Here is a 24,708-nt window from a genome sequence, read left to right as displayed (position 1 = left end):
ATGAGAGGCGAAGGTGGCTCAAAGTTGACAGGTCTTTATGCGTTTGAGTGGCGAGGGATGCACAGTTAGTGCCTGAATGTATAAGGGATAGTCTGGGCCAATAAACTACCTAGATATGGAATGGCTTTGGTTGCCCATTCAAAGGAAAAATTAGGAGCACAGAGCGGTCTCGTGCAGAGGCGTAACCGAGGGGTTCAAGATCGGGGACTTTTGCATGTTTGCCTTAAATTCGGAGCTCATCCTGAAGGCCTGAAGTTCGGTGCCTAGGGCCATAAGTGAGGCCATGGGCTCTATGCTGGATAGACTTACGTCGTCGGCATATAAGCTAATCAGATGCTGGTCAACCAGAAGGGAATCCCTGTGATGGCCTGGTTGTCCCTCAACTGTTGCGCCAGAGGCTCCATGTGTACAGCGAACAAAACCGGGGACAAGAGACCGCCCTGGCAGTTCCCTGCTGGATGAAGAATGGAGAGGATGATATGCTATTAACCCTGACCGAGGCACGTGGAGCACTAGAGCTGCTCCGCGCCCAGTTTCAAAACCTTTTGCATATACTGAATGTCTGCAGCGTTTCAAAGCGGTAAGGACAATGGCCACTATCAAACGCCTTTTAGGCATTGATAGATAGAAGTAAAGCCACCTTGTGTGACCGGTGTATCTTATCCATACGGTGGAGTAGGCACTTGGTGTTGTCACCACATTGGCGGGCGGGTATAAACCCGGATTGGTCCAGGTCTGTCAGTCAGGGAATTAATAGGTTAAGATTTTGCGCAAGTATACTAGTGAATAGCTTTGCGTCCACATTTAAGGGAGAAATAAGTCCGTATGACCCACAGAGGGTCGGGTCGTTACCGATTTTGGGGATTACCAAAATAACAGCTTCCAGCATAAAGTCGGTAATCAGTAATGGAGCCCGATTCAGGAAAGGAATTATATAACCCAGTGAGCAAGGGGACTAATTCCTGACAAAAAGCCTTTTAGAATTGAGAGCAAAAGCAGTCTAGCTGAGGAGGCTTTAGTGGCTTTAGGTGTGCTATGGCACACTTCTTTCATGCAAATTGGCTGATGTAGGGATGAAAAGAGGGATAAGTTGGTTTATGTCACCAAGCACTCCAACATTAATCATAAGGTCAGACAAACTATCAATTCCCTCTGGTATCTGTGGAATATTGGCAATGATGGGATGGGGATTCCCAAACCTCTTTTTGCTTTTAAGCGGAATAAGAACTTAAAAAACTGCTTGATCAGAGGTAAGATCTCGGAAAAAAAGAAAAAAACACCCATCCAAACTGCCATTGTCGGCATCAAACCTGTTGAAGGCAACCACCGGTGTGGCACTTGCCAAGCATGTCCCCAGGCGATTGTAGGCAGTACCATTGGTATCAATAATCGAATGATTGCTCTCCATGGAATGACCAATTGCCGGTCATCCAATGTGGTTTATTTCATCATTTGTCCGTGCAACCTCCCCTACATCGGGGAAACTAGCCGGGAGATAAGATTGCGGATTTGCGAACATAAATCTAATATCCGCATTAATAAGACATCTGCCCCCCTAGTCAATCATTGGCTAAGTAAGAGCCACAAAGATACCGAGTTGAAATGGACCATTTTGGAGAAGATATACACCCCCCCCAGGAAGAAACCCCACCTCTATCAGGAAGAAAAGGGAAACCTTTTGGATTTTCCATCTTGACTCTGTCCGGCATGGCCTAAATGAAATTATCTCGTGGGAGAATGCCATCATATGATTTTCCCGTTCTGAGTATCTCCTCCCCATGACTTTATGAATGGCCCCACTCTCCTGCCTGGAGCATGATTTTGTTCATTTATTTGGATTATTTTATTTCCTTTCACTTCCGCCCCCCTTTTTGTTTTCCTCCCAGGTCTGCTGATTAAGGACCCTGCTGTACTATTGCATCCCTTTGTGAGGGATTAATGACATACCTTTTTTTTCATTATTTGTAGGATTAACTTTATCGTTTTTGGTTATCGGCGCACTAGGATTTATATTTGCGTTTTTAACCCCACTAATGTTCTTCTTTGGCCTAGAATTGTGTTTTCGCTGCTTTGGCAGGACTTTGGACATCGCTTCTGTTTCTCAATTTCTATCTAGCATTGGGTCCTAATAGCCCGTTCTATATTAGTACTATTTCTGACTTACGTGTATTTGATTAGACTTGCTTGCTAAGTATCAGTGGTTTCTTTACACTCTGATATCAGGAACCCTTTCTAAGATGGCGATGGTTTTGCCGATTTCTCTACTCGTTACATTGCGCCAGTCCCTTTTCTATGGTTAATCACTCTCCTTCCATCCAGTGCCTTATTGGTTGATGACCGATTGGCTACGTGTATTTAGAATGGCGGGACCTTTAGTTCCTTCAGCGAGGATGTCTCCTGACGCCCACTCTTTTCGTCCGTTTGAAACTGAGGGAACGCGGGATCTGAACCCGTGACTAGCAAGTAAGTATGCTGGGGTAGCGATTTGCTGCCTCATATGTCCCCCCCTGATCGCTAAACGCCGCTATGGGTATCTGCTCTTGGTTTGCCGCACATTCCCATTCTGGGCAGGAGCTTTTATTAAACCATTTACTCGCTTAACACCCCCATCTGATTATTTGATTCAGCATGTTGCCTCCGTACTTTAGGAGACTCACTGGTGTGGTTTTTTTGGCTGCCATACGTTATCATTAGCGGGTGTTATATATACAATTATGTTTGTCTATTTTTCTCCATAGATTTTTGCTCATATATTCCAGTTACCGTTCCCATCCCGTAATTGGCTCCTCATCCACGAGTGCATATCTTTGGACTTTCATGCCCTTGGGCTTGATGATACCCGCCGTATAGCATTGGCTGCTTGTTTCCACTCGCCGCTTTTACCGATTCAAGTATGTCTTTAATCTCGTCCTTATAGACTTTGTAAATACTAATGCAGTCAGACCTTTCCATGCTATTGTAAGGTTCTTTGTGTATCGCATAGATTTGAGTTATAAATTTAATTTTTTAAATAAAACTTTTTTCGTTTGAATAAGGCTGGATGCTTTCGTCTGACATCTGACGACGTTTTGAATATAGGTGTGGCTGATTGACGCCTACGGCTTATCAAGGATCCTGTTTTTAGTATGTATTAGCAATAGATGACCTTTCCCCTTACTCACAGGCTTATTTTCCAGTCTTTACACCCGCGAATTCGGAAGTTTGGTGTCGGCGCTTTCCTGCTTAATCCCTTAAATTTTCATGTGATGTTTCCTTTATTCTTGAATCTTTCTCTGTCTTTACCTTGGTGCTGGGTTTCATTGCTTCTTCTCACTTGACTCCGATATTATTTTGGTGAATGTCTGTTTGAACTACCTCTGGACCCATTGGGCCTCATCAAATGATTTTGTGATTGATTTGTATTCGCTATTAAACTGGAACTGTTTTTGGACTGATGTACATTAATGTTCTTTCTGAAGAAAAATGTATTTGAATATAGCTAACTGCTGTTGGAATCTGATTTTCCCACATTTTGTGTTTATATTTGTTTATTTTATTAAACTTTTAGGTCTTGTTCTTGCCCCTTATTATCCTTGGTCCACGCCCTGATGAAGGTGGGGCCCCCCGGTGGGTCCTATACCGAAACATGCGTTGGCGCTTGATTCGCTGACCTCCTTCCTCTTTGAGTACCATCTGGCTTCCGTTGGGAGATACACCAACTATTATACCCATCTGAACACCTAAGGATAATCTGTTTCATTTTGTGATGTGTGTTGTTGAATGCGATTCGGATTGAGTGAGTAGATGTATGAATCTGATTTTTTGTGTGGGGCCTTGAACTCTGTTTTGATGAACAGACATATACATTGATGTGTTCTGATTGTATGTTTAATATTTATACATGTATCTATTAGATATAAATTTTGTACAAATTGAAATGAATAATTTAACACAAAATAATAAAATAAAAATAAAAGATATATATTTTTATATCCATATACTTTGTTGGGTGTTTGATGTATCTTTATCTGTCCATTCCCTTCCAGTTTTGTTTTGTTTTTCAACAGGTACCTATTTATTAGGCCCTAACATATATCTTTTGAACCGGTCTTGGTTCTCTTTTTGAGTTTGATGTAGGGATGAAGCCTATGCATCAGGCAGATGGGTAGGAGCGATAAATTGGAGATCACTTGAGGGATCTCTATCGGTGCTATTCGCAGACGCATAGATAGAAGCTTAGAAGGCCTGATAGGCCAAAGCAGTTCCCTCAATGTTGCTGGTCTCCGTGGTGGGACCAGTGCGGGTCGTCTTCACAGAGCCGGTGTGGGTTTTGCTACGAAGACGAAGGGCCACTATATGCTCACAGCGATTGCTTCTTAGGTAAAAATTTTGTTTGAGGGGTACCATGGTGTATTCTGCCCTACCCAAGTCAAGCCGCATAAGCAGGAGCCGTGCCTTCTACAACTCCCTCCACACCTTAGGGGCCCCTGTCCATGTATTGCTTTCAGTTCGGTGACAGTTTTCTTGAGACTTTGCCGTTTGTCTCGACGATGATTCTCATCCGCAGAGATAGTGATAAACTCTCCCCCAACTACCAGCTTCTAGGCTTCCCGCACAGAGGCTAGGGAGGTCTCCCCTGTATCGTTTGTTGGGAGAAAGAACATGATCACCTTCCGAATCGAGTCGACCGTGGTCTGGGATTGAAGCATAGTATACCGCAGTCGCCAGTGGAGTGCCAGGATGGAGAATGAGGCAACTGGATAGTCTGTGAAAAGGGGGCCGGACAAGAGATAAACCGTAGGTCAATTGAGGCGTCCTAGATAAGGAGGGTCAGGGTTACTCAAAAAAATGGTCAGTAGTGCATAAGTCTTATGTGCAGCAGAATAATATGAAAAGTACCTCGTGGTTGGATGTAGTCAATTCCACAAATCATGTAGCCTACACTCCGTCAGTCAGCCCAAGCCTGCGGTCGAGAAGGCACCAGCCTGGTTCGAGCGCTGGCTAGAACGGTCCATTTCAATGACTAGAACTAAATTTATGTCCCCCCCGCCCCATCACTATAGCTGCATCAGGGGTCTGGAGCACCGAGGCCCGGGAGTGCATGAGGAAGCCTTCCTGTTTCTCATTAGGGACATTTACATTCTCTAGGGTAAAGTGTTATGCACCCACCCTGATTCAAAGCGCAAGAGGCGCCTCTTGCCTTCTGCAATAGTAGCTGAGATTCCCCCTTGAAAGTCCTGCGAGAGGAGAACCCCACCCTTTATTGCTGGACCTGAGGACCATAGCTGATGCGGGAACCAGCGGGATTGCCTTCTGTTGCAATTTTTAGTAACTGAGTCTCTTGAAGGAGGCAGATATTGCTGCCCGACTGCTCAAAGAGAGAAAGGATAGCTGACCTTTCCGTTGGCTTGTTAAGACCCTGGACATTGAGGCTAATACTCTTAAGCTGTGGGAAGTCTACATTTGAAGGTAAGGCACTGAGAGGGCTCTATCATGGGGCAAAAGAGGCATGCAACTGGAAAGTGCTGTTCAGTGCAGTGAGCCAGTACTAGACAACCTGAGAGGCCTAGAATTGACCATGCTAGAAGGAGGAGAAAAAAAGACACCAAAAACTCCTCGAATAATCAAATGGGGAAAACATTCAGTAAACAATGAGATGTCCATGTATTGTAATAATAAATAAAGCATGGTCCCAGTAGGCATGGCCAGCACCAGAGAAAAGTTCAGATGAGGGAAAGGTTCGCATCAGGGAAGAGGCCACTAGGCAGTTTTGAAACAGCAGGACCCCCTCATCCCGTCCCCACTACCGCCAAGCCCACCCTCTAGCGGCGAAGTAATTAGGGTAAATGTCCTCCAATTTCAAGTTTCATCAACCATGGCCATGTTTCCAGATAGCATGTTTAGCACAGACCTCCTATCCTGTGCTATAGCCGCAAGATCAGGGCGCAGGCTGTCAGTGGCATGTTTGTGTCATTTCCAACTAGGTCGGCGTTGCCCCATCAGATCCTGTGGGCTAGGCGGCCGATCTTCATAAGAGCGATCTTTTATGCCAAGGACTAAGCAGGCCTCCACGAGATATCGCATTTGGTGTACCTTGCCTTTGAGGCAGAAGATGATTCGAAATTGATGACCCCAGGAGTAAGAAATGGCGGCGTCCTCAGGTGGGCCTTAACCAGGCAAAAATTGCACCATTTCTGTAGTGTAATAGCCGTTAAGTCCTGATACAGCAGAGGTGCATGTCCTCTGAACTGAAGCGGATGGCTATCTCGGGCCTTATGCAGAATAGATTCCTTTGTGTGAAAGTTGTGAATGCACACCAAAATGTGTGCTGGGGGACTTTTTGCATATCTCAATGGTCCCACCCGGTAGAACCAAGCTAGCTTTATCTCCATGTCCACCGAGGCCCTAGGATGTAGTGGAATAGGGCTCCCACATATTCTTCCTGGTCTGCACGCTCTGCATCAGTCGTAACTCCTCGGATGTGAATATTGTTCTGCGTAGATCTGTCTTCTAGGTCTTTGACATGGGCCTGAACACAGCAGTCAGTGAGCCGGCAAAGTCCAATGGGTTAGCCCCCCCCCCCCCCCCCCCCCCCCCCACCCCCCCACCCACCTACCCACCCACCCACCCCCTCGCTCCCTCCACGGGCTCAGTCGGGATGTCAGGCTCACCCAATCCTCCGTGTCAGTCACTGCAAGCGGCCGTTTGTCACCATGTTGTGGCCCACGAAGCCCACTGTGCCCTGAGATCCCTCAGCAGGCCAACTTACCACCGTTTTGGAGTCGGTGGAGACACCCACAGTGCCGTCTCTGGTGCAGTTGTGTTCCAATTGACACCCTTCAACATGCAGACGTTATTTGGAAAGGATGTGTATGATTCCATACAAAATGTGAAAAGTGAGATTGGCATGACACGTTCCTTAAGAGCCGTGTAGTATAGATGCCCTGGTTCAGCTGAAGATTTCACCTGGTAAGGGGTCAAGGGCGAGACTATTACCCCACCAGACCAGGGAATATGATGAGGAGATACACAGCCAACAAAGGTTAAAGACAAAACTAATGCAAAACAGCTGGAAACAAGAGGGGTGTGTCCCAATCTCGCTGCTAACCCTGTCAGAAGATAGCTTGGCTCTCCCAAGCTGAACCCTTACTATTTCAAATTCATCCGGTCTGGGAAGAATTTCCTTTTTCACTCCTGCTTGGGAGAATCCTTAATGTTCTGCTACTTTTTGTTTCATATAGTACATTCTGGACATGCTCTCGAATGTATACAGAAACCACCAAATCACCCATACAGGAGAGAACTTAACCTAAACTTATGGGAAGTAGTACAAGAATTGTTCCTCTTGCTAAAATGAGCAATAGAGGCTGTCTCAAAGTGCCGAAGAAACTGTAGGCTATCTTCTAGGTTCTTTTAAAAAAAAATAAGACTGGACACTGGAAGCCAATTCTAGACCTCGGAGAACTAAGCAGATTAAAAAATAATAATAAGCAATCATTTTGTATTGTGGCCCTCCTGAAGGTTCTTCTGATTTATGTATTTATTTTTTGAGCTTATATAGCGCGCAGCTACCCCCAACGGGGGTTTCCCAGCGCTTGGACAAGCGAAGGATGGGAGTACACTCAGTGGTTTTAGGCGCTGAAGAAGAGCCAATTCTTAAGGTCTCGACGGAAGATAGGTTCCGAATTGGTCCGTCTCAGAGGCAAGCTGTTCCAGGTTTTGGCGGAGAGCACCGCAAAAGCTCTGCCGCTCATTCTAGCGCGGCGAAAGCAGGGGGTGACTAGGAAGCGCAGGTGGTTGGATCCAAGAGCGCGGCTAGACTGAGCATGTTTAGTCCGAGCTCTCAGGCCGGGCCCGTACTCTGTAGTGATCTAAAGACCAAAAACATTGATTTGAATTGGATGCGTTTGGCCACTGGAAGCCAGTGGAGCTTCAGGTATGGGGAGATCGAGTGGCGATAAGGGATATTCTATATCAGCCTAGCAGCCGCATTATGGACCGTCTGTAAACGTCTGATCGGGTACGCCGGAGCCCCTACGTACAGACTATTTGCATAGTCCAGATGTGAGGTGATAAGTGGGTGAACAACGGTCCTGCGAGAGTCCCGTGGGAGAAAGAGGAAACCTTTCGGATCATGTGGAGTTTTCCGAAACAGGCTGCAGAAACTTGCTTGATTTGATTTTTACATGAGAGTTCGTTATTGAACCTGAAACCTAGGTTCCTGGCTGATGTCACACAGGGCTCGACAAATCCACTCGCCCGCTCGCATTTGCGAGGTAGAATTAATGAGGACGAGCTATTTTTAGGTCCTACTCGCCCTTTCTTGCGAGTAGGAAAACAAACTAACGTTTATCCTCTGTCTTTAAAAACGGAGCAAATGTGACAAGTTAACAAGATTTAAAGGCATTTTTATTGCTCACAAAGCTAATGAAAAATAAAGATGCCTTTAAATCTTGTTAACTTGTCACATTTGCTCCGCTTTCAGAGACGGAGGTCAAGTAGGGTGAAGTTAGGTCGAGGAGATTTTTCAAGGTACTAGACCTGCAGGACTAGTACCATTTTTCGAGCCCTGTCACATGTTCCGGAGGGGGGGTTAATTTCTGATGGCCACCAGAGGGGAGAGGGGGAGGGCTAGGTTGATTGAAGAATAGCACCTCTGTTTTATCTGAATTAAGCTTGAGGGTGTTATGGGCCATCCAGGAAGAGATGTTGAGCAAGCAACGTCTAAAATTGGAGAAGTTAGCTTCGGAGTGGTCCCTGAATGAGAACACTAATTGGGTGTCGTCAGCGTAGGAGATCACTCTGACTCCGCAAGATTCAACTACCTTGGCCAGGGGGCATAGGTAAACGTTAAAGAGTAGAGGGCTAAGAGCGGAGCCCTGAGGGACGCCGCAGTTCAGAGGTTTCTCTCCGGAAACAAAAGGCTGCAGGAAGACCTGCTGAGTGCGGTTAGTTAAGAACGATATGATCCAGGATAAGAGAGTAGAGTGCCCTGGATCCCGAGGCCGAGTAGTCTCTCAACTAAGATGTCATGGGAGACCGTATTGAATGCCGCGGACAAGTCGAGGAGCACTAACATTGCCGCATCGCCTGTGTCCATGCATTCACGGATATTTTCCGATACCTCCAGCAGTGCAGTCTCCGTGCTGTAGCTGGATCTGAAACCGGATTAAGAGTCGTGTAAAAGGCGGCCGGCTTCAAGATAGGTGGCAAGTTGCCCCTGGACTATTTTATCGAGAACTTTGGCCGGTTTAGGTAGGAGGGAGATAAGGCGATAGTTTTTAAAAACCGAGGAGTCAGCATCAGGTTTTTTCAGGATCGGTATCAGCATGGCCTGTTTCCAGACAGAGGGGAAGATTCCAGACTGTAAAGAGGTGTTCCATGAGGTATTCGGGGGGGGGAAATGATGAGGTGGGGGCAACTGAGCTAAAAAGAGAAGCCGGGCAAAGGTCCATGGGAGAGCCTGATTTACAGGTGAGCCATTTTAGAAGAGCAAATTCGGGGGGGGGGGGGCGAAGGAGGTGAGTGAGTGGTGATTAGTAACCCCCGTGGTTTTTTCCGGGTGGGGTCGAAAGTGGAATAAATGTCCAGAATTTTATCATAGAAAAAGTCTGAAAGGCCATCGCAGAGTTCCTGAGTAGGGAGAATCCTACTAGATAGGGCGGCAGGCTTAGTAAAACCTTTTCCAAATCCCTCTTTAAAATTGTCAGAGTTACTGGCAGAGTTAATCTTCTTAACATAGTAATCTTTCATTTCCGCACGCTTTAGTCTGTGAAAGTTCTTGATAGAGGCTCTGTAAGTAGCTTTTGCCTCAGTATTGTAAGTGAGTCTCCAGCTTCGCTCCAGTTTTTTGCACTGACTTTTTTCGGCGCGTAGCACGAGAGTGAACCAAGGGGCGAATGGTTTTAGTCTGGAGGAGACTATGGGTTGGATAGGGGCAACCTTATCAAGTGCAGAGGAGAGCCAGTCATTGAAGCTCGAAACATCAAGATCCAGATCCCCACTTATCTGCGGCTTGAAGCCAGCAAGGGCAGGGGCCAAGGTGTTACAAGTTACTTTGCACCATTTTCTGCTATGCTCCCGGGAAGGGGATAGCTGAGTTGGGCGGGGAAGGAATATAAGCTAAAAGGAATCAAAGAATGGTCTGACCAAGTGAGCGGAAGGGGAGTGGCGGTGAGAAGGTTAGGGTTATTCGTGAACAGTAAATCTAGGGTATGTCCCGCCCGGTGAGTGGGACCCTTCACCCGTTGAGTTAGATTAAGGCCATTCCTGGAGCCATCTGTTGCTCCAGGAAGGAGAATTTGCAACCTCCTTGAATCTTCAAGATGTGTATTTTCTTATCCCCATAACCTTAAGAAATAGCTCAGTTTTGCAATGGTGAATAATTCCGATGGCTTTCTTTCAGACTCAAATCAGCACCCTGTATTTTCTCAAGGTGCATGGCACAGATACCTGCATCCCTAGGACGGAAAAGTCATCAAGTGTATCAATAGTTAGACAATTGGTTCATCAAAGCTCCTTGTGTGATCCTTCCTCCTCCCCAGTCAACCATAAGTTGTCATACGTAGTGCTATGAAATCGAGCTGGGGTGACCTCCGGGGGAGGACTGCTCAGCCCTTCCACCGCTACTGCTTTTAAAGTTACTGAGGAGAGGAGTTGGCCTAATGGCTAGGGCGGTGGACCTCGAATCTGGGGAACTGGGTTAGAGTCTCGGCAATGACGCTGAATTCCTGTGATTCTGGGCAAATCGCTTAATCTCCCCGTGCCTAACAAAAATGAATGTGCCCTTGTGTTCGCGCTAAAAAAAAAAGAAAACTGAGAATTCCCAGCCTGGCGAAGCGAAATAACACAAACGTGAATATATTAAAGTTGACAGCGCTGGAGACGTTTCTTATCCTCCCTTTCTTATTCTTGGATTGCTGACTTAAAATGTTTTTTTTTAAGTTTGCTGGGGCAAAATCACAGAAACAAGGGTTCCATTTGCTCCTTTGTTAGTGTATTTGTTTACTTCCATTAATTATCATAAATTGTACTACTCGTCGATGCACCAACATCTTTACCCTATTGTGAAGATGCATCAAAATCTTGTGCATGTAGCTGTTTGAATGATAAGGCTTGAACCAGTTTTGTTGGGTGTTTCGAGCTGCATGTGCCGTTTCCGGATATTCCCGGTGCTTGAAATGGAAAAATAGAAGTGCAGGTGCTCTGTTCCAGAGTACCTGCTTGTTTCTGAGAAGTGCCGGTACTCTCCCTATCAAAATAAAAATGTGCCGGTACGCCTTAGCGGACAGTACCGGCCCACGTAAAGCACTGGATATTCCTCAGCCCTTTACAGATCTCGTTACCTAGCGCTTGTTTCTACCTTGTGGTAACTAGCAGGTACAATGGCCTGATCTCAAGGACCTGCCTGGTTGTAACAGCCGTCGGTTAACAAGTGTCCTCAGATACAAGTATAGAACTCTGCAGGGAGGAGTGAACTCGTAACTGTTAAGGATTGCTTGAAAATGTTGATCTATTGCTATAAAATTGCTAAGCTAGCAGAACGCAAGGGATGGGTTTCCCTGTGAATGTGTGATTTCATAATATTCGACTCTCGGTTTGTTCTTGCTTACTGCAGGCAAATTTTAATGAGGAGCTTGGTGTATATTAAGCCTCGTGCTGAAGCCTGTGGGACTCGGCTCTCTGAAATCCTCCTGAGGAAGCAGAAAATTCACCTGATCCTACCGGAGAAGCACCTGCGTGGGGTTAACCCCTTCTGGGCCATCGGCAGGTGCAGAGCGGGTGGCCTTCCTGCTCCGTGGCTCCTGAAATGGCGCTTAGTGCCGAAATAGGAGCCCCTCGGAACAACTTTATTTTTGCTGAGCAAAGACACGAGACACCGCCACCGCCACCGCATCGACAGTTTAATTAGCGCTAAGCCTGCTTGCCATGTATTTTTGCTCTGCTAGCAGGCAGCAGTTGTCTGCAAAGCAGGTAGGCCCCTGAACACAAAGAAGCACTTGGGGTTAATAATGCACGTGTCGCCGAAGAATGCTCCCGAGTGAGCTCTACCTGAATATGGTTTGCAGCATGCCCAGTAAAACCTTTAGCAGGCACCGGAGTTGCTTGAAAAGTTGAAACACTCCTTGGTGGAAGACCTGTTGCTGTTGGGCCAGTTAAGTGCCGTATTGACGTCATACTCCTAATGTGTTGGGCGAGGGCAAGAGAACCGTCCAATGACGTAAATGGTCCAGTGGCATGAGACTTTTTTTTTTTTTTAAGATGTACAACTTTTTGATGACGTTAATGAGACTTTTTAAAACAATTAACTCTACGACGGAATTTGGTTTTATGCTGCGTCATGCTTTATTCTGTAGCGCACGTAAATATTAGCGGTACCCTGGATTGGTGTTTACAAACTGCGTTGTACTATTGAACATAATCTCAGTGACTTCCCGAAGCAGTTATGTTTTTTTTTAAATTTGTTTTTGAAACGATTCCGCGTAGTATATCAAACCCTTTTTGGACATCATTCCAAGCATGGGTTCTCTGTGTGATTTGTCAGTGTTAAAAAAAAAAAATAATAATAATTCTAGATTAACTGGGTGAATCTTTTGTAATTCTTTAAACCCAGATCCGATTGTTCTTTGCTCCTTGCATTCTGTTTGAAGCAAGGCACTGGAAGTACTGCCTTTAGGCTAAATACCGTAATATCTCTAGAGTTCTTAGAATTGCAGCGACTTAAGTCCACCTAGACCGCAGTTTATGTAGTCTCATTGCTTATCTATAGCGCTTCTTACACCTGGCTAGGCGCAGAAGCCCTGTCGCAAACGGATATTATTGAATTACATTGATAGGCACTCTCTGATCTGTTGAAGTATGTTGTGTTCCATCGATATGATACGCCCTACGGTATTATTTTTTGGGGGAGAGGGAGCGTACTAGCAATGATAGCCGCTCTTTACCTTCCACATCAAACACTTAACGTATTGTGTAGTGTTAAGAGGTTACTTGGGACTTACCGTGGAGTGGCACTGAATGTTGGGAAGGATTTCTCCACACTCTTGTGGAACTGCCACCCTACTCAAATGCCGTGCCCTGACTTGTGCAGAATTGTGTCGCAACGGGACGCTCTGCCCTGTGTAAGTGCTCTTTGCAGTCCCCGGGCACCCAGAGGAGGGAGGTAGGTAGCTGGTGAGAGGCAGGGTGTGGGTGCCTTTAAGTATCAGTCTGAGGCTGGCATCCTTCCCAGCTCCGTCCCTCCCTCTTCGACTCCTGCTGCTCCCTAGAGGCACTTCCTGAAACCCTACCTAGTGCGTTGTGCTGTAACTTGTTCATACAGCCTGGCGTATGCCTTGCTGTCCCCATCTGCGAGCAGCATCATCTTCTGCCCGCTGGGGCGACTGGACCAGGCCGCTGGCAGCGTTTGCGGAGGGGATGGTGGAAGGCTGTTTTTCCGGCACTTTATTGCCTTGTACAAGAAGATAAAAGGTTACGTTCAGGAAAGAAGAAAAAGCCGCGGCAGAATCCTGAACTGCCGGATAAAGCCGCCCTCTGCCGAAGGAGCGTGGCGGCTTTGCTACTTTCCCTGAGTTGAGCTCTTCAGGCGCACCGTGGTGCCAGACTTGTGCCTCCCGAGAGCTGCACTGGAAAAAGAAAACAAAAGAAAACTTGACGCTTTTGGACGATGATCCTGGAATCGCCTTCTTCCCCCTTTGTTCGCAGGATCCACCTTCCTATCGGGTTAACAGGAGCCCTGTTGTTCAGCAACGTTTCCAGCCTTCCTCTGCCAGCTGCCTAAAAAAGTTAGAACAAAGGTTAGTGTTTGTTCCCTAAACACAATCTGCTCGCAACTTGTTTTCCACGACAAGGAAAGGGCTTCACCCAAGGTCGAAGCAGTGAAAACAAAGGAACCAGAGTCGAAAGACTGCTGTTTAATTAGGTGTTTAAAAGTCCGCGAGCCCTCCTCGTCAGCCCTCTGTGCGACGCTGCATTTTGTGGCCACCGGTGCGTGTTTAAGACGGGGCCTTCCGCCGTACCTTCGTCCCTCCTAAACCTTGCACTGTGAATACCTTGCTGCTGAAGTTCGTGAGTAGAGTTTTTATCTCCTACTGCCGTCTGATATGCAGTCAAAGTCACCTCTACGATTCTTCGCGCTTTAAGGCCTCTCCACTTCTCCACACCTGACTGGCCTCGTGTTCGTGTCCCTCATTTTTCCCCTGTCACACCCCCTGCGAGCAGCCTCCTCTCTATCGGCCCGATTTTGTGGCTTTACCTGCCTTGATCTTTTACCTAGGACTGTAACGTTAGGAGCCTTTGGGTAACACTACACGATACTCAAGCTGTCTGGACCGAGACAGTTTCCACTCTGGAAAAAAGAAACTATTTTAAAAGAACAAGATAAAGGCGCTGAGAGAGCGAGTGCCAGTGTGTTCTATTTTAAGCATCTTCCCAACATACTTGTCCCCAGATCATTGTTCTGGCAAATCTCTCCACGCTGCGCTCTCAGCAATAGCCTGGCACTCTGTTGCCATCGCTGTACCTTTCCAAACGACTTCTGGTTCTGCAGGGCCTGGCACCCTCCTCGTCCTCCCAAAGAAATCCAGCTCATATGCGGAAAAGAATTCCCGAGTTTTAGAATTGGCGCCGATCGAAGAGCTTCCAGAGATGTCCCCACCAACCTCAAGGAAGTAGTCGACATCGGGGTTAGAGGAACCGAGGTCCTGCCCTGTGGTTTTTTCCAAGCATGTATGGAGTACTGGTGCATGCTGATAAAAGACTCCTCCTTGGTACGACTTCTGTTGACACATATGCCGAGGGTGTACTGTGCCGCTTTCAAATTGCGTGCCTCGTTTCTAGTTTTCGGCAGGCACGACTTCTTTTTTGACATGTTATGAAGATGTAGAGATGATTATATTTCTTACACTTTTTTGAAGGCGTTACTATAATTTTGTTTGCTTTGTTATAATTCCTTTTTTTTGTTTGGGGAAAAAATTGTTTATCATCTACTGGATTTATTTTTTGGATCCGTTTCGGTGCCTTGGTAAATGGCCGCAGCACATGAGGCGCATTTCTTGGGTTTGTCTTGCCTCCTCCTGTGAGTGAATACGACCCTATAAAAATAATAAAGCAATCACCAATAGTCGGCGTTGGCAGACATGAACCATGAAACTAATGTGACCTGCCAGAGTCCTGGCAAGAACAAGGGCTCCAAGATGTCAGCACTGCAAAAGCTGGAAAACCTGGCAGTGCGGATCTTCTACCGCGGACCCCGAAGCCCTGCCATGGAGGGCGAGGCAGGGCCACAGGGCGTGGAACTGGTTATCGAGTCTGAGCACCTGATCGCCTGGAACGAAGAAAGTGAGTTTTGTGTCTGTCTTCCCGTCACGGGATATGTATCCGTTTGGTGAAAGTTTGATGGCTGCAACTCACCTTCCAAAAAAGCTTTAGACCTTTTAGCTGATATGCAGACAGTTTTCAGTGAAGAACAGAGTACATTCTAATTCTTCCAACACATTCAGTGAAGGGTAGAGGCCAAAGAGAGCAAGTGGAGACTGAAAATGTATTTTTACTCCTTCAAGGTCAAGCAAAGATTTGAAGAATTTGCTTAGTTTGGCATTTATGTAGCACAAACAGCAAAACCTTTCTTCAGTTAGGACGAGGTGTCACGTGTTTTCCAGACAGAATTCCGTACTGTAATGCTGTGTTACTAAAAGGGGTTACCCAGGGATGAAGGAGGTTTACTGTCGCAGTAAAGTAGATTTTTTTCCTAGAATTGTTAATATAGGAATGTAAAAAACCATGTAAATATCAATTCTGCAATTGCAAACATCTGCATTTTACGCGTTAAACAGTAAATGGTTAAATACTCTTTCACTGACAGTGGCATAAGAAAACATTTGTGGTGTCTCAGTACGGCATGATGAGATAGCTCCCTATGCCCCTTAACTCCCACTATACATATATTCTGGCACTCTAACCGACCTGTGGCTGTACTTACCATCTAAGGCTCACAAATGAAACATCAGCAGGAATTTCTATGAGAAACAAATACCCATGTGGCAGTGACGTACAGTGAAAGCCTGGTTCATTGTTTCTGATTTCGAAAGTGGGATTTTAGGAGACACCTAACTGTGCTTGTCCTTTGCATTATGGATACTTAAAAGGTTGCTAGAGTATGCTGGTAACGGATAAACAGATGCAAATGAAATCCATTGTCCAGAAAATGAAGACTAAATGTTTATCCTTGCTTCCACACTAGTGATTAAAACCATTTTCCACTTTGATTCTTGACACAGACTTGTATGTTTGAAACGTACTTGTTGCAGACTTATGTGTTTGCAACATACTTCCTAACTCACATTTGCTTTTCTCTTCTATACCTAGTCCATCAGTGGCTGTAGACAACCCTCTTGCTCAACCTTCCATTAATCTGTACATCTCACATACTCTTCCGTTTTCCTATTAGGATTAGGACAGAAGAAGTAGAAAGAGTTAGCCATTCAATTCAATTCAATTCAATTCAAAACGGCTTTATTCGTTGACAAGACAAACACCATAAAAGCATACTAATACACATATATTTAATAAATACATTCTTACAATTTATCATGGACAACAATTAACGCTAAAAACAGTATTTACAAATGTGGGCTTCATAGGGAGGATATCATAATAAAGTAATAAGTGCATTATTACCGAGGTATATAAAATACAGGCTACCACAATTCGTGCAATAAGGTGCGAGTGCAGGAAGTGCAAGAAGATAACATTTAAATGAATAATGTTGGGTGTCTTCTTTTTCATACAGCAAAGCTTCCAAATGGGCGTAGTCTTTTCTTTTTCTAATCGATTGTTGTATGAAACGAATAACTGAACCGATAATTTTCATAGTGTCCAGACTACATATAAAATTAAACGCATCCTTGTAATTAAAAAGTGTATTTTTTAAAAAGAGAGAGCCAATCAATAAAGCATTAGAGTTACTTTTAAAATGTTGCCTCAGTATAGTCAGTATTTTACTTATCTTACTCGTGTCCTCATCCCAACTATCCAATCTGCTCCAGGCCTACTGCAAAACAAGCATTTGCAACGCAATAGGTCTCTCATTTATGGAACTCTCATAAATTTGATACCCAAGGCATTGAAAATGCTTGTTTGTAAAAGCGCCCATGTGGTACTTTAACTTTAATGTCAGCCGTACTCTTTTCCTTAGACGAGCCATGCCTAAAGAAAGGGGCGAGGCCGCCATTATAATGAAAGCACTGTATGGGACGCTTTTACAAAAAAAAAATGTGTGCATCAAGTTGACAAATACTTTTTGTAAAAGCACCCCAGTGCGCGGTTTCACTTTAATGGAGGCCGCACACCTTTCCTTCGATGCGGCTCGTCTAAGGATTGGGGCACGGCTGCCATTGAAGTGAAAGTGTGACATGGGACAGTTTAGAAAAGATAAAAAGTGAATAAATAAACAAAAAACCATGCAGGCGCGTTTGGTGCTGCAAATAAACTAAAGGCACGGCTGCCACTGTATGAGCGTGCCGTGCTATGGAAAAAAATGGAAGCAATGGGGGAAGAGTGTCCTGCCTGCAATAGCGGGCAGTAGCAACTATTTAAACAAACCGTGCTCGGAGAATGTAATCAAAGCCTACCAAGTAACAGCACATGTAACAGGGGGTGTCCTGATGGGAGGTTACAAAATGAGACTTGGCGGTACTAAGGAGGGACTACTAAGCCTATTGAGCAATAAAAAACAATAGTTTCCAAAGGACAATGACACAAGCTAATGAAAAATATGGGGGGAGAGTGGGCGGAGATTCAAGTCCATACCTGAGTACAGCATGCCTTGCAGAGCAGCACATGCGCTACCCAGCCTCGACCTAAAAATGTCACAGTAACCTTCCTGTCGTCACCATGCCTTTGCCTTAATTCGTATCCTTTATGCCTCTGGTTTCAAGCACCACACTACCAACTGACTAGATTATACATGTTGCTATTTCTCTTGCGGCACAGAATTCTCAGGACAGCCCCCAAAAATGAAGTTGCAATTATTAAACTGTGACTACCTTTTATTGTGTTTGGGTTTCTGTTACAGCTAATGGGGACGTTTGGTTGCTTTTATCCCCTGTATCGGTTTTATCCCTAGGAGACACTTGCATTTTAAAATCTTTTTCAGTGTTGCAACTATTAACCTTCTTGATTGGGACAGCGTCTCATGTTTCCCGAAGAAGCTTGCATCAGTAGGTACCAAAGCAGTGATTGTAGAGGTGTTTTTCCATTATGCGAAACGATTTTCTTGTGATTGGTCACATTACAAATAATTGAGGTATGTTGGCTTGGTCCCATTACTGATCTAGCATTGTACAGTGCAAAGCATCATTAACCTTCATTCGCAAAAAGGAATGTGTTGCCTATATTGCACCTTGTAAAGATGCATTTATTGCAAGGGTCTTAATTGGAGGACCAGTGTGGCTTCTCTAGAAGAAAATTAATTGAGATGGGGCGTCAGTTACTGCTGCTTGTGGATCAGATTGTCGGAAATCCAGATTTAGCTACTTAAAGTGTTGTGGTCAAGGAGTGTAAATACTGATCAGGATGACATTTCCTTGGCTGGCTGTGCGTGATTGTAGGTCTTTGGTGGCAAGGTTCGTATGTATTGGGATGGAATTTTACTTTTCACAAGGGATGTGGGATTTTGATACCTAATTAGTAGGGGGGGGCAAAAACCACTTTTAAGGATTCTAGAATATTTTCTGTGTTCTACTTCTCTAAAAATGGAGGAAGGGGTAGGAAAGGATTAGCATTTGTTAGTACTTTACTTTTGATTGCTATAGGGGTTTATTGAGATAGGCCAGGGGAATTGAATTAATCTGTTTGGAAGACTCTTCAATACTCCAAAATTAATCTACAGAACTAGGCAATTTTGTTCTCACACAAACATTCAGTTCACTCACTGCGTTTTACCGTCCTTAAAAAATAGGCCCTGTAAAAAATATAAATCAGAATGGACAGCCCTGTCTAAGATAAAGAACTGTCCCTGCCCCAAAAACGTGAAACAAACACAGGTGGGGAGCATAGCAGTGTAAACTGCCTTCATCTCTGTAATCTGTTTACATCGCATGCTAAACAATGGAGATTAGACCTCTGTGTGTCAGTTAAATAAACTGGTGAAATAGTCCACCTTGCTCGTTAGAGGTCAGAAGGTCGTTGCAGCATGGTTAGTGCAGGTACTGTCAGAGCACAATTTGCGTTGCTTTTAAGGAAGCATCACTGTACTACTATTGCACTTGGATAGAGAGACCTCCAGGTTCATTTTTTTTTTTAAACTTTTTTTTTTTTTTAGGTCTGGTGATAGACAAGACATTTTGATTTTAGTGACAATATATGTAAAATATTCTTACTTTTGGGAGCTCCCACCAGCCCTCTTCATCCATTGATGTGGTATTATGTTGTTTGTATTTTTCTTCTGCTCATAACAGTATACAGCATGGTGCACTGGCTCAGCCGCCTCCAGCTATTGGCTGACTTCACTGTGAGTGAAGGTTTTTTTTTTGTCCTGTTCACAAAGAGTACATCCTCATGCAAAGTAGTCTCTTCACTGCTAGTGACTACTATGGCAATGTGTTCTTTCACAGACAAAAACATGATTTTGTTTTTAGCCAGCGTTTCTTTTCAGCACGACGATGGCCCAGCAGCTTTTCAATTAAGTTTTGCAAAAACAAAGATTGATAAAGCTAAAGACAGGCAGCCAACGCCAGACTGATTGTTTTTGCCATTGATTGTTTTCTGCGAGGGTAGCGTCACCCTTATTTTATGGCCAAAGAGTGAAAGGTCCTTGTTTCTGTATGTCCATCAAGTAAAGTATCCTTGTTATACTATGGCCAGCGAGGATCTATGTTTTTTGCTAGCCATCAAGTGGAGAGCCCCTCTTATTCAGTGGCAAACAAGGGTAGTTTCCCTTTTATTCTAAGGCCGGTAAGTGACATTTCTCTTTAATTCTTTGTTCCGGTATGGCCAGGCAGTGAAAATATTCTCTTGCCAGCTTTAATCCATCTTGTTATCCTAATGCGAACTTTTAAAACCTTTTTGGTATTCTCTTTTAGTATAGGCACCCTTTCTAAGCGGATCTGTTCATATTAGGGATCTGATAAGCTTTTCAATCATTATACATTCAAGTGTGCGTGTGTTAAGAATTTGACATACTCATGTTTTCTTTGCGCCCTCTGCCCCATTTCTTGGTCCCTTCTTTGTTTTAGTTTTATAATTTCTGGCTTTCTCCTTTATTTAAAATAAAAACCAGACCCTTTTTATTTGGTTACTGTGTCCTAGGTATAGGGGATGTAAACACAGGATCCAGCGGTTCAGGAATGCCATCATTCTTTCAGGGGGCCTTCAGTCCTTCGTGATGGCTCTCCCATTAAGCCAAAATTCTATGAATATTTGTGAGATATTGGTGACTTGTGGGCCCCGTCATTTTGCATTATGTCACTGCTAGGTATGTGTGGTGCTAATTTAACCATGATCTCCTGCATCATGATCCCTTAACCTGCTTCTAGGCTGTCTGTGCTAGAAGTCTTGAAGTGGTCAGGACTTTAAAACCTGTTAGTGTTTGTAGTTCGAGCCTGGGCAGCGCATGCGTTGCTCTGCAAGGCATGCTGCATTCAGGTATGGACTTGAAGCTCTGCCCATCTTTTCAATTGGCTCCTGTACTGTCCTTTCTAAATAGTTTCTTTTGATTCATGAATAGGCTTAATAGTCCCTTCTTAGTACTTATTGCCTTGTCTGCATTTGTTACCTCCCACGAGGACTGGACTTTTTAATTGTGTTGTTACACAGTCCGTTTTATCTACAGTCTGTGAGCACTATTTTATTTTATGCCTTTATTCTAGATGCTGTTGCAGGCATCACAGGCTCTCCCTAACCCACCCTCTTTTCCTGACAGCGTGGCGCCCGATCAAGGAAACTACACTTTATCTTTGAAAAATACTTATGCACACGCTATGCTGCTTAACAAATGTCTTTTTTTGTTGTTGTAAAAGCGCCCCATACCGCGCTTTCACTTTAATGGCAGCCGCACACCTTTCTTTAGACGAGCTGTGTCTAAAGAAAGGGGCGTGGCCGCCATTAAAGTGAAAGCGCGGCATGGGACGCTTTTACAAAATAAAAAACACATTTGTTTGACACCATAACAAATAAATGTTTTTTTTTTTTTTTTTGTAAAAGCGCCCTATACGGCACTTTCACTTTAATGGCAGCTGCGCACCTTTTTCTAGATGCGGGTCATCTAAAGAAAGGGGTGTGGCTGACATTAAAGTGAAAGTGTGGCATGGAGCGCTTTTACAAACAAGCATTTGCAATGCAATAGATCTCGCATTTGCCAGAGTTTAAGCTATTGCCATTGTAAATGACAATGCCTTTTATGTTTTAAAAACCAACACATAAATAAAAGGCATTGTCATTTACAATGCCAATAGCTCAAACTCTCACAAATGCAAGACCTATTGCTTTGCAAATGCTTGTTTAATTCTGGAACAAAGGCGACTGGCTGTGTTCAGATTTAATTTACTATTTTAATGTGCTGGATTTCTGAAGACGGGGCCAATGCCCTCCATACTAGCATGCTAATTTCCAGCGCACCAGCAGCACCTGGTCCTCCATCCCCACTGGCTTAAATTCCTTCACCTTAGCTCTTTGCATTGAAGTTTCTATCAATTCTATAGTGCACTGTTATTTGCAGTACTTGGAGGAATCCAGTCCTAGGATCAGTTCAGATATGCAATGTAACGGTTATGCAACATTTGTAGCGTTCATTAACTTGGCTCACTGTGTTTTCCACGGCTCTTTGTGGAGCAAATTATACATGGAGAACTGTTGAAGAATTTTTTTTTTTTGAGTAGAAGCGTGTGAGATCTCTTAAAAATAAATGTCTTTTCTCCAGTAGTGTATTCTCTATAGATTCACATGCTTGAACCATCCCAATCATCAATGTGGGAGTTCGGCGCTAATTATAAATAGTAGTGTAAGTCAAGAGCACTAGACAGTAAAGTCAAACCCCATGAGATTGTATACCAAGCCTAATCGTTTTAAGCAGAAAAAAACATCAAGCAATCGGAGAGAAGCCCCTGCCTCATTTCTTTCCTCCAGCGCCACCACACCTCAGATTTCAAAGCACAATTATATTAAATACAGAATAAGCGTATGTAAGTCAATCGATGTGGTGAGCAACTGAAGGGGTGGTGGGAGGCTTGCATGTGAATCTATGAAAGATATCAATACTGAAGAACCACAGTGTATAGTTAAGTAACTTATTTTTCTCCAGTATTTAATCTTTCATCAATTTACATACTTGAGTCCGAATAGTTTGTGTGTGTGTATGTATATATATATATATATATCTGTCATGCCCCATAAATTATGCAAAAAAAAGAAGCAGAAAACTCTGGGTAGTTACCAAGTTTAGGGGGAGAGTAGCTCCTGTTTAGAGCAATCTACGGACAGACACTGTCACAAATAACTTGGTCTCCCCATTCCGTGTGTTTATTGTAGAGCAACTCACAACACCAGCGATTCTCTGAATGTGCTCGCCTCAAATGTCTGTTTATCTAACAAAGTTTTTAAGCATAGGATTAGCACAGTGCCATCCAATGCTGAGCTATAAAATGACAAAAGCCTTTTATCACTCCAGGCACAGTATTACAGCTTTGGATTAGTAAAATACCATCCAAGCCAACCTGGAATAAATAAAAGCAGCCCCTGACACGTGTTTCGCTATCATTATAGGTCTTCTGTGAGGTTTAGCTTTGTCCAGACACAAGGGAGCACCCAATGTAAGTCAAAACAATACCCTTTTAAGGTTCGAGTGCTGCATACATTATGCAAAAAAAAAAAAAAAAAAGCAGAGACCCAAAGGACCTGCGCCGATTGAACCCATAAGGCATTGAAGGAGCGATCCCTCAAGCTTCGAGAGGAAGGTTGCACAATCAGAGATCCTCGTCTCACTCGAAGTCGTCGGGTCACTTGGGTAAGTCACACCACCACAAGAAGTAGCATTCAAGGAGATCTTTGACTTATCCACATCTGTCGACCAGCGAGACGCGGTAATGTCAACATTTGAGGCTTGGCTCCACGGTTGAGCCAGCGCTGGGCAGTCTCCGACGCCTCCCAGAGTTTCCAGGAGCTGGAGTGTCCACAACCCAGCTAAAAGAATTCTGTGAGGCCATGTGCCTCATATTTGGGCAGCCCATTCCCTCTTGCGTGCCTTCAGCCCAGAGAGTTCGGCAGGGGCCCTTTCTGGTTCTGCGCCAGACACTCTGGTCTGAGGCCAGTCGGGTCCATAGTATCCATTCCTGGATCCGGACCAACGCTGGTTATGCCACTTCAAACTTCCTCTGCGCCAGTCCAGATGTGGACGTTGGCAGCACCTCCGTCCCTATTCTAATCCCTGACGCCGGCACAGAGCTGGAGCGGCGTTTTTCCGATGCACACTCTGGCGCTAGCTGGAGCTATGACTTCCAGGCCGGAGCCTGAGCCTGAGCCCTATTCTTTTGGGCTAGGGCTTGAAGAGGAATGGGAAGGGTTGCTGGACCCTGATGAATACCAGCCATATGACACCTTGGAGTGGTGTGAGGATCTGGGTGAAGCAAGTGGACTTGACACTTCTCCAGCTACTGGCATATTTTCTCTCCCTACCGTGGCTACGGAGGAGGAAGCGTCCTTTGCAATGATGGTGAGGAGGGCGGCCGAGGTTCTGGACCTAAGCTTGACCTCGGTGGCAGCCAAGACAAATGTCTTGACAGAAGTGCTTCAGCTGGGAGTGTCCCCATCAGAACTGCTTCTCTCTTTTAATGAGACACTTACTGACGTCCTGCTTGGGACTAGATCCTAGCCCAGCACAGGGGCTCCAGGGAACCTAAGCTTCCTCACACAACACAGCTATTGTGGAGAGATTGGTGGTCCAAGCCTTCACGTCCCACTTAAATCCTGGTGCATTCCCAACCACACCACAGGATTGGGAATCCAAGAGACTGGATACCTTAGGGAAGAAAATATTTTCTTCCACCAGCCTGGCACTGCGGTCTGTGAACACTGCGTGCCTTTTGGGCCGGTCTTCCTACGATCTGTGGGACACTGTTGTGCCGGTGCTGCCAATGCTCCCGGAGGAGGCCCTGGCTGTAGTCTCCCAGGCTTTTGCCAACGAGCGGGGCGTGGCTAAGTTTGCGATCCGATGTGGACTAGACACGATGACTCACTGGACATAGCGGTTTAATTGACGGTGAATTTACAACATGCCCTTTGATGGCTCCTGTGTCTTCAGAGACCAGGAAGATTCAGCTCTGGAGCGCTTTAAGGACAGCAGGGCTACGGCCAGGTCCTTGGGCCTTTCCATGGCCCCTTGCCACTACCAATCCGCCTTTCACGGCCACAGAAGGGGTTCCCAGCTGTGTCTATATCCCCCCCAGCCCCCATGCACGCCCCTTAGCCTCTGTGTGTCCGAGGACACGGTACCCACACTCTCCATGGGTCGGCTAGCCAGCAGCCGAGTCAGTCCACCACCCATCAACTTCAGCCAGAGCCTCCAAACCCTCCTAATATGCCCTATTACCATTATGGGCACCCAGTGGGTGGCAGGATTTGCCATCACCTGCTCCACTGGCAGTCCACAACATCAGACGGGTGAATTTTGAAGATTTTCAGAAGAGGCTGCTCCCGTCCCTTCGTGACTACCCCTCCCCCATCCCACAAACATGCGAC

At 45.2% G+C, this 24,708-nt stretch overlaps 1 protein-coding gene across 3 annotated transcripts in view; it reads left to right on the top strand.

Annotated features, from left to right (window-relative positions):
• The window catches only part of PRKACA (protein kinase cAMP-activated catalytic subunit alpha), a 902,215-nt gene that overhangs the window by 274,302 nt on the left and 603,205 nt on the right, over positions 1-24,708 (top strand). Inside the window, exon 1 of one of the 3 annotated variants that reach the window (XM_085654292.1) lies at positions 13,249-15,318. The exons of the other annotated variants lie outside the window; for them this stretch is intronic. Coding sequence (XP_085510418.1) covers positions 15,117-15,318 — 202 coding nt within the window. The 5' untranslated portion in view covers positions 13,249-15,116. Of the gene's footprint in view, positions 1-13,248; positions 15,319-24,708 lie in introns of those variants that run through there. 3 annotated transcript variants of the gene reach the window in all.

Source organism: Triturus cristatus, chromosome 4_1 (assembly GCF_964204655.1).
Source record: "Triturus cristatus chromosome 4_1, aTriCri1.1, whole genome shotgun sequence".
Taxonomy (NCBI): domain Eukaryota; kingdom Metazoa; phylum Chordata; class Amphibia; order Caudata; family Salamandridae; genus Triturus; species Triturus cristatus.
Note: the sequence above shows the minus strand (reverse complement) of the source record. Positions and strands in the feature narration are given on the sequence as shown.